Source organism: Neopelma chrysocephalum, unplaced genomic scaffold (assembly GCF_003984885.1).
Source record: "Neopelma chrysocephalum unplaced genomic scaffold, ASM398488v2 Primary Assembly neopelma1_139, whole genome shotgun sequence".
Taxonomy (NCBI): Eukaryota; Metazoa; Chordata; class Aves; order Passeriformes; family Pipridae; genus Neopelma; species Neopelma chrysocephalum.
Window position 1 is genome coordinate 3,188,978 of NW_020897801.1, and position 15,003 is coordinate 3,203,980.

At 38.5% G+C, this 15,003-nt stretch overlaps 1 protein-coding gene across 5 annotated transcripts in view; it reads right to left on the bottom strand.

Annotated features, from left to right (window-relative positions):
- LOC113975546 (solute carrier organic anion transporter family member 1A2-like) overlaps nt 1–15,003 on the bottom strand; it is a 46,306-nt gene that overhangs the window by 12,148 nt on the left and 19,155 nt on the right. For 2 of the 5 annotated variants that reach the window (XM_027699700.1, XM_027699699.1), the window contains exons 3-5: nt 4,037–4,135; nt 2,852–2,993; nt 870–1,002 (exon numbers count right to left, since the gene is read on the bottom strand). In XM_027699700.1, the coding sequence (XP_027555501.1) occupies nt 870–1,002; nt 2,852–2,993; nt 4,037–4,135 (374 nt within the window). Of the gene's footprint in view, nt 1–869; nt 1,003–2,851; nt 2,994–4,036; nt 4,136–5,104; nt 5,233–6,340; nt 6,597–7,802; nt 7,920–15,003 lie in introns of those variants that run through there. The other 3 variants (XM_027699704.1, XM_027699701.1, XM_027699703.1) reach the window with 3 other exon arrangements.

Genomic DNA, 15,003 nt, shown 5'->3' on the forward strand with positions numbered 1-15,003 from the left:
CATGTACAGGTTAAGAAGGTATACAGAACCATCTCATATGTCTGTAATGGAGCTACCTATAAGAAGAGTGTGGAGCTATAAGGAAGGAGGAAAGCCATGTCAAAAGTTAACTGAGGCTCAGTAACAAAACAGGCCAGGAACAAAGAAAAGTAGCAGTGTTTTACCCAGACTCTTACCTAGTCTCTAATACAATCTTGTAACAGGTGCTTCAGTAGGAGTCATGAACCACAGTAATGAAATCTCCCATATCATCTTCTCTCCTACTTTTCTTATATTTTAATCCCAATCTGCCCTAAACAGAGGGTACCACCAAGACTGTCAGAGCCACACCACATTGGACATAGCAAGATTAGAGGATCTTCTTTTCTCAAAAAATACCTCACTGATTAAAATAGACAAGCCTACATTATTATTTTGTTAAGCAATCAAACATCATGAAAAAGTAGTTGAAGAACCATCATGCTCTGTAAAGGCTTTGACAACACAGCGATCAGGTACAATCTCCCATCCAGGCTCCAGACCAAAGATATCTTTAAAAATCATCTTCCATTGCCCATCCAAGTAGATAAGAGCTGGTAATGTAATTGGTATCACAGCCCACTGTTTCTTTAGAGAATCCAGGCAAGGTGTAGCACCAGGATGAAGGTATGGGAAAGGGAAGGTACCAAACGGGGAGGGGACTCTCCTCAGGAGGTGATGACTGACTTCTGAAGCCATCTCAGAAGCAAAACAAACCAAGCTGCTCTATAATTATCATATCGAACCCATCCTCAGCAATGTCTCTCTCAGTAAGCAACACTGTGGAAGGAGTCATGGATTAACACAAGTGAGGACCGCAGAAGCTGCTGTGAGCTAAGCAAAATACTCACCTTCCAAACAGGAAATGAGGAAGTGATATCAAAAGACATCCAAATGACAGAATTGTGCAGCCCAAAGCAATTATTCTGGGTCTGTGAAGCTTTGCTCCAAAGTAACTCACAAATGCTATCAGCAGCAAGTTACCTGCAAAAAGAACCTGGTTCACTTTTACAAACCAAGGCATCCCCAGATCTTTTGAAGTGCAACACAAATTTAAGTATACCTTGTAAGCTCAGCATCTGTTTCTTTTCTTGTCTTGTAAAAACTGTAACTAGACAGGGAACTGCCTACAGGATGCAGTAATTCCCTGCTATGCATGATCTTTTTTTGGATGAGTTACATCACATGAAAAGAACATGAGAACAGAAGGTAGAAAGGAAAAGAGATCACAGTGAGAGAGATTTTTGATTGCACTTACATAGAAAAGAAATTTCCCACTACTTTACGTAGAGACCAGGCCCAAGTGCTGCAGAGTAACAGCTGACTTAGGAAGTTATTCTCCCCAAGATACTCTATTTTGTAATGTATCTCCAAGGACTTTTGTATTGAAAAGATTAAACAGATGATGACAGTCACAGAAAAAAAAGGAATAATAATTTAATATTAACTTCAGTAGTTGAGAAGAATTTTTGAAAAAAAGGTATTTTTGTACCTAGCAACATTAAAAATACAAATGTGCTAAAAATCTTTGTTCTCCTCTCCTCTGCTTTCACTTTAGAATCAGTTGATCTTCTCTTTCTTCATTTTTTGCTATGCAACTATGAAAAGAATCAAGTTTCATATTATGAATCAGTCTCCATAAAAATAGCAATTTAGTAATTGCACACCTACTAATTTTGTGATCTTTTTGTCAAAAGAACAAAATCATGTCTCTGAGTGATAAGCATCATTCTGGGAAAGAAGATAATACCTTTTTTATGTATGATTACTAAACAGACTGTATTTAACCAGTTCCTTGAATGAGACTTCAAGATGTACATTTACACAGTCCTAATAAGTCACCTATGTCTCTTAATAATTTCAAATATTATTATGATCATTCAACAAGTTCATATGAGTGGATAATTTATTTAAAATAAGCCTTTTACGTACCACTTCATTAATCTTGGCCATTTCATATTTCTTAAAGTCTCATCCTCCTCAAAAGCAAAAATATATTCTGGGTACTCCCTCTCTATCATAACTTTGAGCTGCCCCACCAGACTGCTTTGCAGGCTGCAGCACAGTGGTGTCAGCACTTCCTTTCCCTTGCACATGCAGATGCAGGAGATCAGGAAAAGGGGGAGAAGAAGCCTTGCTTCCCCTCCCATTGTGCACATGAGCCTGTGCAGACCATTTCCTCAGCTGAGCCAGGGATATTAAGGATTCACACTGTGACTTTCCAGGTATAAAACACCCCCTCTAAGGATCTCCATTTAGAGGAGTTTGAAGCTATCAAGCCTTTTGTTTGGCTCTTTAGGCAATGGCAAGACATAAGTTTGTCACTGGGCAAAAAACTCACTAATAGGCAAGGTAAGGGGCACTGAAAGTAAAACTGGAAACTTTCTGTGCAGGTACAGTTGTAGGAGTACAAAATCTTGAAATATTATTGAATTTAAGGATCCACAATCCACTCCAGCCAACTTTGATTGAAAGAACTGTAAAATGCTAAATGTGACCTTAAATTCAAACAAAGCTTGTAAAATCTTTTTGTTTTGTTCAGAAAGATTCAATACAAAGCTCTTAAAGTAGTCCTGTTTTGTTAGTTGCTCTGTGATATCTTACGATAGTGCAGAAATTAGCTGAACTACTTTTTAATACTAAACTTCCTCATTTAAGTTTTCCTATTAGTTTCCAGGACAATAACTGGTTAAATATTAGCTGAAAAGGAAGGACAGAGTTGACCACTGTTGACACTTACAGTAATTGAGAGATTGCTAAGAATATGAGTCACTAATACATATTCAAACAATCATATTTTCAAATAATAAGAAATATTAAAATGAGAGATTACCAATCTCAAAGCTTCCATTAATGATCCCCACCAAAGAAGCTGGGATATTAAACTGTTTCTCTATCTGTGTGTACATGCTGTTCATGTAAGCACCAGACATGGTTTTACCAAGAAATGCAAGTGACAGTGCCAGCAGAAATACCTGGAAAGAGGAGAATGCATAAAGAACTCAAAATTATGCATTTATGAATATTCCACTTTTTCCACCAAAAATGTGCTTCCAGACAAAAAAAGTGATCCTCTGTGTGTGAATCCCATCATCTATCCTGCATCCACATCACACATCCTTGTTCTTCACCTGCTCCCATTGACAAGACTGTCTTTAGAAACCTCAAGCCCCATTTCCCCAGCCAAGACAGGCTGTGCCTGCTGCAAGATTGCCATCTGCAGGACTGAAAGACCAGGGTGCACAGACCTTCCCATCCTCTGCTCATCTGAATGACTAATTACTTGCAGAACTAAGATTGTTTCCTTTGGCCGAATTACTCGATCCAGTATCTGCTCTCCCATCTCAGCACAGGTCGTGAGCCCATCTTAAACAGGAGGAGTAAACAGTGTCCTTTTGTTTAAAGACATTGTCTTTTTACAAGACAATTAGAAGCAATTGTCAGTTAAAAAGAAAAAAAAATTAACACGTGGACTAGTATTCAAATCCTTTTAACTTTAGGGTTCTTAATAAACAGTATTTACAAAATTAAATCTATAGTATCTTTAAATACATCTCCTGCAAGTGCTGAAAAGCTTAAGTAATGTATTTGGGCTTAGAGTTACTACGAAAAACAAGCTATTTTACAAGTTTTTTATAGCATTTCTTGACAACTCAAATAGTCTAAGGTACATCAACAGCCAATTTTTACTGACATGTCACAACTACTAAGGCTCATTTAACAATTTTAAGAAGGAATGGTAAACATGTCAGACTGGGGGGATTACACAAAGTCAGAGGTGGGGCTTCAAAGCAGCAATCGACCACAACTCCAAAACAGCACAGAGTGTAAAGTTCAGGGACAGCAAAAGCAACACATGGTTGTTTACAGACTTGTTTGACCTTGGTCAGGGCATTAAGGGTAGAAAAGAAACAGCTTACTCATTCATTTAGACTAGATTGTAACTTCTACCAAACCACTGCAAATGCAAGAAATTACAGGTGTGTATTCCTACAAAATCACTAAAATATTTCTGTACCTTCAGCTTGGAAATGCAACAGAATTTGTCCTCTGCATGTGGCTTCTCAGCTTCTTTCATGTTGCCTTTTTTAATTTTTCCCAGTGTCTGTTTCTGAGTCTGTCCAATGATCCCATTACAATGTTGAAAAAGACAAGAGAAAAGAAGAAAAAATTATGTCCCATGTTCGCCAAAAAAATAAGATTCCTTCCAAGAGATTTGATATTTGAGCATCTTCCTTAAATAATTGCAAACCGGATTCCAACAAAACCTACAAGCCTATACACTTCATTCTAACCAAGATAATTTGATATGGGAAACTCAATAATGTACAGCCAGTTATGTCTCATCAGACACTGAAAGCTGTCAGCAGCATACAACCAGAGAGCAAAGAACAGAGAAAAGAGATGTTCTGAGGGCTACTACGAAGACCTATATGTTTGACTGATATATACCTGTGTCCATGGTCTTTATTTACTGCCCCTGCCCTGGCTAGCCATAAAAAAGACATTTAGTTCTGCTCTGCATGTTCTTTTGAGCCCTCTCTTCTTCCACTGGCATCACTGTATATTTGTTAATTTTTAATAGAAACTCTATTGGAGATTAATCTCTTGGCATTAAAATTAGAGGGAAACAAAATAAAACCAAAACTGCTGGACCAACCTAAGTTCTGAAGGAAAACAAAACAGACTCCATTCCGCTTCCCCTCCGAAGACTTGCAAAAATATCCCTCTTTGTTTTCCTGTCTCCTTTTAGTGATGTCTATCTCGATTTGATGGTTAGAGCTCCTGGTTATGCTAAGCCACCTGTTTTCTTACACATTTTACATGTATTCCAAAAATGTGTTCAAAGACCAACATATTCCAGGGACTTGGATATACTTACCTGCAAAAGCACAATTAAGCATCATTAAGTCTGGGTTGTAATTTAGTATGTTTTCTCTTTTTTTTCTGAGGGTTAGTACAATGAGTTAAACAGATTTCATTCTAAGGACTCCTAAGAAGACTTCATTAAATCAAGTTATTCAATACAGTTCCCTGCTGCCTGATGGGGTAAGCTGAACAAAACCAGGGCAAATCAGAGCCCTACCTTATAGTCAGGGTGGATACAGGTTAATTTCCTCTTTTTTTGTCTTGGACACACTTTCCAAGTGTGATCTTGCAGCACCTGCTCTTCGCTGTGTTTTCCACTTCATGGAGCCATGGTTGGGAAGCAAACTTGACAAGCCCACCAAGAGGACTGAATTGCCTTTCACATTCTTCAACCCAACACCCTCCCGGTCAATCTCTTCAAACATTAATTTCTACAACAATGTTAATCCTCTCAAATGTGTTTCCTAACTAACTCGATTCCAAGCAAGTTCACGGGCATTAACTCCTTTTATAGCTACCTTCTCTATTTTCAGTCTCTAAAAGTGTAATGCATTATTACAGCATTCCTGGAAACACTCCACAATTAGTTGTAGGTGGTCAGCATCTCAAACAATTAACTATGATATATACATAGTTTGTATTTCTGCTTTGCTTACAGATGCTTGCACAAACTGTGTTCAATCGCAGGACTAAACTGTGCTTATACAGCTTTGCACCTTCTTTGCAATTTGGAATAGAAGTTTATGTCCCAGGGAAACGTTTATGCATTATCTAAATACTGCCTTACTCAGAGTGGAGCCCACCAGTGATGCCAAAACATCACAGCAGTCCCCCATGTCTGTTCTCTTCTGCTCCTAGGAGCTTGAAATGGGATTCTTTCCCTTATTATACCAGTCCCTGCTTTTCTCTAACATACACAGGGAACATCATCTGGCTAATTGCAGGTTTACTCTTCTGGTGCTACAAGATACCAGCCAGCAACCTCTGCCCAAGTTTGTCTTGGTGAATCAGAAACTGCTCCTCATACAATTACAGAGGACAAAAAGGCCATGTTTTCCTTTACTTATTCATACCTTCCCTCAAAGCATGAATTATGGTAGGAAAAAAAAAGTGCATCTCAATCCATTTTTTACTGGGATAATTATTAAGATCACGAATTGGAAAACAAAATAGACAGAATCACTATTTCCAGCTTTGTTCCTGAGATTGTTTTTGCTAGCTTTATAATATTTTTTTAGTCACACTTGGTCAAATAGAACTGAAACTGGCACAGACTAACAGCCTAGATTATCAGAGAAGTGTAGGTGCATAACTCAGCTCAGGTGCATTTACACCACACTTTAAATCCAAGTTAGAACTTAAACCACCATTTCTGTGCCTAAAGATGAACCAACAGTGCTCCCACTCCCTTCTCCCATCTGCATGCCCTCTGTTGTACATTCCTGTTGCTTACCTTGCTCACACTCTTGGACTCTTCAGACTCATCTGCAAACCTCTTTAACTCATTAAACAGGCAGAAAGTTAATACAGAAAAAAGATTGCTTTCCAGGTAGTGAGCTGATTTGACCCACTGAACAGTTCAACAGGTGTCAGACCCACATAAGCAAAAGAGCAGGAAAGTGGAGCCAAGAACAGGTGAAGAGAGGAGAAAGTGGGGGTAAAAGCAGAGTAGGGAAGGATAGAGAGCAAAACATATCCATCTGAGCACCAGTGATGTGTTATGTCACCTCAAATATTTGTGGTCTCAAGCCCTAACCTGAGCTGCCCAGGCCAGCCCTGGACACAGCTGGACTCCCAGGATCAGCAGAGTTGTAAGGAAAATATCTCCTTCAGTGCATAACCATCAATATCTTTTTAGCCAACAGCAAGAGGAGAGACAGCTTATGCTACTAGGATAGTCACAGAGTGACAGTTTTGTAACAAATCACTTGAGGAATATGAACAGGCCAGGTAAAACTGTATAGTTACACAGAAGTTTGCCCTCAGGTTCTGACTGACCTACCAGCTGTGATGTAAACACCTACTCTTGAATCCCACTCACAAGCCTTCAAAGTTCACTGAAACTTCAGAGGTCAGTAAAATTCCTCCTTCTGCTTCTGCACTGAGTTGGTGACATATTTATGGCAGGCTAAGAAATCAGCAGTGACACCACAACTGCCTCTTCCAGCCACTTCCACTACTGGACTAAATCTCCACGGGCACCCAGAAAGGCAGAGAGGTGATGAGAAGACTTGTGTCTGAAAGGTACCCACTTTGCCAAGTGCACAAAGAACTGACAGACACAGTGTGGACAGTTCAGCACAGGCCAGAGGTACAAAGCAGCTGTGTGATGTACAGCATCCCATGTACCTTGGGCTGAACAAGGTTGGCTTAAAAACAAACCAGACACTTCCTGTGTGGATCACAACAGGCTTGTTTCAGGCAGATGACAACAGCAGGCAGGTCAGCACTGAGACAGGAATTTGGACCCATTTGTCCCACTCAAATCCATAAATATCTTTTATAGTTTTAAACCACATTTCACTTTAGCTAACTAATAAAAAGGACAAAACCACACAAATATCTAGATTTAAAAGTTTATGATGCAATGTTCTGCAAGTTGCTTTGTCTGAGTCCCAAGGGGACATCCTGCTTTGAATGTAAAATTCATCTTCCATTTGGCTCAGCTTAGTCATATGGATAAACTGCTAAATCCTTGTTTTATTTACAAACAGGATTAAAAATCACATGAGGTAACCATGCAGAGAACAATTATAGTGGCAGAGTTTTTACCTAATTTATTTTTCTAGTTGCAAAAAGCTTTCTGAAATCTTGTTTCACTAGGTACAGTTCAAACTGTTACTCAAATGCAATTACACTAATGTTAGACTGAGACAAAGGAAAATATTCTCATGGCAAAACAATTAGGTACTTACAGTTTTGGAAAGGTTTCTGCAAGAAATGACTGATATCGCAACTTGAACTTTGACTTTTAATCTACATTGTTGAAAATTAACCCAAGTCCACCTACTGCCAAATTTGTGTCTTTGCCAAATTGTTTCAGCTGTAAATTTTAGAGTACTCAGATGTGACAGACATGGACTGAGCTCTTAGAAGGAAAATTGAGCCCATCTCTTTCTCTTCCCTGCCAAAACAAAAAAAATGACCGAGATCTGACAGCTGTGTCAGATCTCTGAGCATGAATTGCTGACACTCCAGCCCACTGAAGACATCCAAAAGCACTCACAAGCAAGAAAGGAATTTTAAGAGTCCACATAAGTGCGTAGATTTACAGGTTGGGCAGTGTCCTATCAAAGGGTGACACAAGGTCAAAAGGGAAGAGGGGAATGAGTTTGTGTTAGTGATTACTGGGTGTTGCAAAATCAGAGACTATTTTGAGCAAGCATAAATAGTTCTATCTAATGTGACAAGATGAGATAATTTGACTTTGATTAAATCCATTAGACATCACATCTAAGAATCAGTAGATACACCTTCAAGTATTGGTGCTGACACAGGTTTAATTTGTGACTTTAAGTCTCTTGTTGACACTTGCGTTTGTCTCCCTCACAGAAATAACTACTAATGCACACAAATAACCTAAATTCAAGGTCTAAAATGTGTGGTGAGGGTGGGATTGGGATTAATGAAAGCCTGACTTTTGAGCACAACTTCCAGGGCAGTGTTTCTCAGCTTTCCAAGGGAGCTCTAATCTTGCTGAAAATCCTCTCTGGACTCCCACGTCCCCTGTGTGGTTATGTTGCTGGGAGGGAAAAACAACAAACCAGCAAGATACTTGGCATTTTTGTTGCACAGTGGTGTTGCCTCACAAATTTACAACTCTACTGAAAAACATTTTGTAGGCACTCTGCTGATGCCTTGCAGACAATTGGTGGCTGAGGATCCTGGTCCACTCAGTGCTGCACCAGAGCGTGCAGTGAGGTGTTTTCCCCTGTTATATCTTATAATAAAAGTTCATAATTTCAAATTTCTGATATAGTGTCTTCTCAGTTCTCACACATTAGAAAAATTCTCAAGCAAAAAGCTGTTAACATGCTTCCAATATATGAAAAGCCTCATACTCCCTCAGAAAAAAATGCATTTTGTTAGAGCTATAGCACTGCTTTCATTTTCTCCTCATGGTGGTCTCCAAATCTCACCTGATGGCTATCTGTACTAGGATTTGGTTTTTACAGTTTAATTAGAAGTAGAAAATATGTTTCCACATACAGGACTGTGTAGTTCCACAGTTTCTGTAACATTATTTTGTTCAACAATAATTTTAGCTTAGGGTGAGTAAGGCTGAAGATTCAGACTCAGCAAAGGAATTACAAAAAATGGAAATCAAAATTTCCAGCCAAATAAACACCACCTTATAGTAGGCACTTAACAATTCGCTTTAAATACTTACCTCCACATCAGAAAAAAGTAACCCAGAGGTTATTTTAAGATGCAGTTTAAGTGATTTATAATTGGCTACATGAACAAATTAAATACCTTGTGAAGAAAAGAGGAGCAGATATATGAAATTAACATATGTTTACAAATGCGCAGCTGACTATTCAATAAATTAATGTAAAATTCAATACATGTGGAATTCAGTATTGTTCTCTGTTGTGATTAATTAATGGATAACAAAGCTTATAGAGAGTCTCTGATGTCTTAGCATATTGAATTCCCATCTTCTCCATGGGATTCCTCAAGGCCATATTTTCACCAAGTTCACTATCAGCATTTTGCCTGAGCAACTGAGACTACAGCTATATTTTTCTGTCTGCTTAGCTTTTGTTTGAGAGATAGCTCTAATCATTCTACTGCTTCAACATAAGGAAAATACCACGAGAGCATCAAGTATTTGTACAGAACCAGGGTATACCCTATTCTTAGCAAGTAGTTTTAGTGAAGATGCTCACAATAGGCATTAGAGTCATATACTTCCAGAGAGCAATTTATCCCATTTTAAGACAGCTGTCTAAAATAAGTAGGAGGAAATGGTCTCTGGAGGTGCTTATTCCTTCCCTTGGATTTGAAATTCTAGAGAGCTAGCTTAGACTAGATAACTAATTTTTAGACAGATAAAAATCAGGTCAGATGACACCTATCCTGCTTCTCTCTCCTCATGTTGTTCTAGATCTACTCATCCCAGCCAAGGAACTAAAAAGCCTGTCAGCCAGCAGCTCCCAGCCTAAGGTCAGGACCCCCTTACAATTGCTTATGCAAACTCACAGGAAATTCAAAGGGATAAACAGTGTTCTTATGAAAAGCAGTAAAAGTTCTCAGTGAAAAATGCAAAGTACAATTATTGGTCCCAATCCAAATGTTATATGCCGCGGTGAGTTACCTACCAAAAACACAGAAGGCACTCCTGGCCTCACTGTAAATGCCATACATTATTTTGAAAACACTAAGGACTAAGTAGCTCTTTCTCAGTTGTAAACAATCACGTTTAATTCATGAAAAGCTGGAAATATGAACAATATCTCCACAGAACTGAGCACTGCAGCAGTCTTGGGTTGCACATCTCATAGGACGTAGCATGGCAACCCAGATAAGGATGTCATGACACAGAGGAGGTTCACTGTCATTTCCCCCATCAGTTTAGAGCTGGACCACAATCCAATGTCTAAACCCACTTTTTTTTCTCAGTAGTATCTCCTGAGATCTGCTTCTCTGGCAGGGCACAGCTGTGATAGTTGAACAGCCATGCAGCTTCCAGTCAAATAGAGGCTAATGGGGAGAATTTCTTGTGAGGGCAACACAGAATTTTCTTCTCAGGGCTGTGCCCTGATCTCCAAGAGCTTCACTGCAAATTTCAACTTTAAACAGACCAGCACCACTGAGTGTAGAAACCTCACAAGATAGGTTCTTTCACAATATTTTTCTCTCACCTGCTCACAGGGGTCACAGCACCTGCATAAATTAAAAAAAAAACACCTTTTCAAGATATTTTGGGAACCTACTCTCTCAAAAGAAAGAGAAGAAGGATGCAAAATAAAGCAATATATAATAATTTAACTGATCCTCCTTTAATCAAAAATGTATTTATTTTGGCAGTGGTTATACCAGATTAAGGTAAATCATGGGGAACCATAAGGTCTCATTATATCGGCCAGTGAAGAGACTAATAAATATGACCTTGATCTACTCAAACTAGGTAGGGAAGCATCTATCTGCATTTAACAAAGAAAGTAGGGTGATTATTACCTCTGTATATGCAGAAACACAGACAGGTACAAAACTTTCTCCTTGTTTTGAGTCTGAATTCAGATGTAGTTTGACTTTCCAGTAAGATTTCCTTTCCTCTCACCTCAACAGAGTACGTGTCAGCTACAAAATAAATAAAAATTCAGATCTGTCTTCCATCCTCAACTTTGCCATTGACTCTACACATCTCTGTTAACTCATGTTGATCTCAATTCTTTCACCTGTAACACAATAAATCCATAAGTCGTTTGTAGCAAACATTCAGATCCATAGCTTGGAGATAATACTGCCTATGTGCAAAACATTATTACTGTCTCTTTTCATAACGATTTATTTATTTAAACCAGCGATACTGTCAACAGTTTCTCCCTTCAGAAAGCAGTTTAGCACATTGATTTGCACTTGTATGGATTTGGGGGCTCTGCTTTTGTTTTTGCAAAACATTCGTGTCTTCTAGTCTCATGGCAAACCTTATGAAGACATAAAATCCTTTATTCTTCATAAAATTTGCTAGGAGTCTGGAAGACATTCTGTTACACAAACTTCTGGTTTTAAATGTTAGAAAACATAAACGTTCCAATTGTCAAAACAGCTTTTCAGAACAAATTATCTACGTAAAAAAAAAAAAAAAAAAGGTTGAAAACCTAAATATATACTTTTGGGCAGTACCTCCTCTTTAAAGTACAAAGGGATTTGTTGTGAGATCAGGTCGTCAGCTTTCCACTAACAAGGCATATTGTCTCATGAACACACTTTCAGAAAACTTAAAGCAACGAATATGCTGTAGGTTGACTGGCAGTTCAAAGCTTCAGAGTTTCTCTGGAGACTTTTACTCTAAAAAAATGACATTAACTATGATTCATCAATCAGTGGTTTATGTAACCCAATCGCATTTCGCTTTCACTATTCATCAAGTCCCCAAGGTTTTTGATGTGTGATAATATGCTTTGTGTGCAGAGGTATCATCAGGCTGGATACCAGTTACTAGAAGCTGCCTAAAGCTGATACACCTGGCCTCTCTAAGCACACTTTACATAGTGGTCTTGCCTAAAAAAGCTTGATCCTGAAAGGTGAAACATCTGAGAGGAATCTCGAGGATCTTTTGGGAATCAGGCACATACCTACGCACATACCTGTGAGCAAGGGGCTTTCTAGATATAAACATCTCATTTTTAAAAATAGGAAGTTTTAACAGAATCCTCCAAAACTGATGCTCTTTCTCAGAAAGGTTTAAGTTGAATGAAATATGCATCCTCTTTTGACAATGAAAATTAAAGTACTTTAAATAACAGTGTACATTTAAGACTTTCTGACAAACAATACCTTACCTCTACGCTGATACTTTTTATGGTTCTTTCAACAGTTGCTTATTCAACATCTACAAACTATTATGAGTATTATAAAAGGCAACAGGATGGTATATGACTTAAAGCAGTGGGCTGTAGTGACCCATAACACCATGAAGATTATGACTGCTTATAAAATAATTTTAGAGTGTGTTAAGTCCTCATTTACATGGAATTATATGAAATGTCCTTCTGATATGAAATTATATATGACATTGCTAACATTCTCCATTTTTTAACACAACACCAATAAGTATGAACGCTGTGGCAATGTGATAGCTCTCTGAAATTAAACCAGCCATTTGCAGCCCATGGGAATGCACCAGGAAGGGGTACAGGGCCTCTGTGAAAACTAACAAAATCAAGCCTACAGCCACTAGAATCATAGTCAGCAGCCAGAGTGGAAATGTGCAGGAATCCTGTAAATCAAGAAAAAGAAAAAAAAAAAGACCACCTATGCAAACAATAGTTTATGTAACAAAAAATTCTCTGAAATTAAAAGCAGAGTTTCAGGTATCCATTTTAAATAAACAGTACATATTCAAAACCTAAGGATTTAAGACACTTGTCCTGAAGTATGTGCTTGTCTGCTGCTCTTCACAAGGCTCTTTTCTACATCAAATGCTTTGATAAGATGACTGCTCAGCTTTGTCCCATTAAAACTTTACCATCCATTGGCACAATATGTGTTAATATGAAATCATTTCAGTATGTTAGTGACTAACACATTCCAGTGCCTTTTTTTTCCTCCCTTGCAATAATACAGTTCTTTCAATTTTTTACTGGGTATTTCATTCAATAACAGTTTGTTGCAAAAAACACCATGTTTTGAACCAGCCACCTCACTTGTAACTCCTAAAATGTTTGTGAGAGCTCACATTTAAATGCTGACTTTTCCATACCATTCTTGATTTCTGTTATCAAGGATAAGCTCAGCTTATCAGTGGATTTGTTGCTAAATGGATGGAAACATCAATATTTGGCATAAAAAACACTACCATAATAGACCAAAAATCCAGTATATTTTTTCAGATGCATATGCTGAACTTCTAATGAATTTTTAATGGCTTCTTACAGTAGAGAGACAATTTCACGTACTGATTCATGTTCCTTGTGATTATCAAAGTCTTTTCTCAACTCCAAGTAGGATGAAAAGGTCAGGTCTTGCACTCACACATACAACAATTCAAGCATACTGTAAATTCAGCCCTACTGCACTTCTTTTTGAAGAAGAGCTATCTTATTTTGCAGCTACATGTGATGACATGCAATAAATAATTTATATTTCATGGTATTTTCAACGTAGATTCTCCTACGTAAGCGAGTAGACTGCATTTGCCCTTAGTGAAAAATAATTACGAACATGACTGATTCTCAGTTTAGCACAACTCTCCTTTTAAAACAGCAGAGAAAATGCTACTATTAATAGCAGAACTGTCAAGACAGCATCATCTGAAAGACTCAGAGTGTTTCAAGACAAAGCCAGATTGTCATTCTCTTGCTGCACTTTGCAAAAGATGGGGGGGGGTGAGAAGGGGGAAGAAAAAAGTCTGATTATTTAAAGTGAGATAATTTAAAAGGAAAGTTAGTTAAAATTTATGCTCTGGATCAGATAAGAAGGGCTGACATGATTCAGTATAGGATTCTTTTGAAAACCAGGGTTTCTCTTACAAGAGAATGGTTCCATTTGTCCCATGTTTACTAGGGATTCACCTCCAGTGAAATAAGTCTGGGGAGCATGGAGAGTGGTTCCCGGTCTCACTGTACCTTCTATAGATGTCTGTGCTCTTTACAAGATGCTGGGGTGGGGAAAAAGGGATGGAGAATTCTCACAGTTACACTCAGTAAATCAGAAACAGCACTTCTACACATACCTAATTCCTTAATCATTTTTCCCCTAACAGGAGCATTGAGGGAGACTTTATTCTGAACATTCAGTAGCTTTGGGGTGACCTAACTGTGGCCTTGCAGTACCTGAAGGGAGCCTGAAAGGAAGATGGAGAGGGACTTTCTACACGGGCATGGAGTGACAGGGCAAGGGAGAATGTCTTCAAACTGACAGAGAATGAGTTTTAATTAGTTACTGGGAAGAAACTCTTTACTGTGAGGGTGGTGAGGCACTGGAACAGGTTGCCCAGAGAAGTTGTGGATGCCTCATCCTTGGAAGTGTTCAAGACCAGGCTGGATGGGGCTCTGAGCAACCTGGTCTAGTGAAAGGTGTCCCTGCACATGGCAGCAGGGTAGGAACTAGATGGTCTCTGAGGTCCCTTCCAACTCAAACCATTCTATGATTCTACAATTCAATATAGTCACTCCAGACTCTTCCATAAGGAGACACCTATGCAGTGAACAGGGATGCAAATTTACACTGCACTGGCTCCGCAGGGAAGCACTCAAGGAAGTGCCAAACCTTGCTTTTAGCAAGATCCTTTGCTCTTCTTTGAAGTGCACATGTGAGTACTACACGTGTTAGAGGACTCTATATACTACTGTAGTAGTGGCATGTATAAATCACAGCAATATCTTTGAAACCTGAATACCTTTTTATACATTAATTCCTATACAAAGTGACTTTAGAGAATTACCA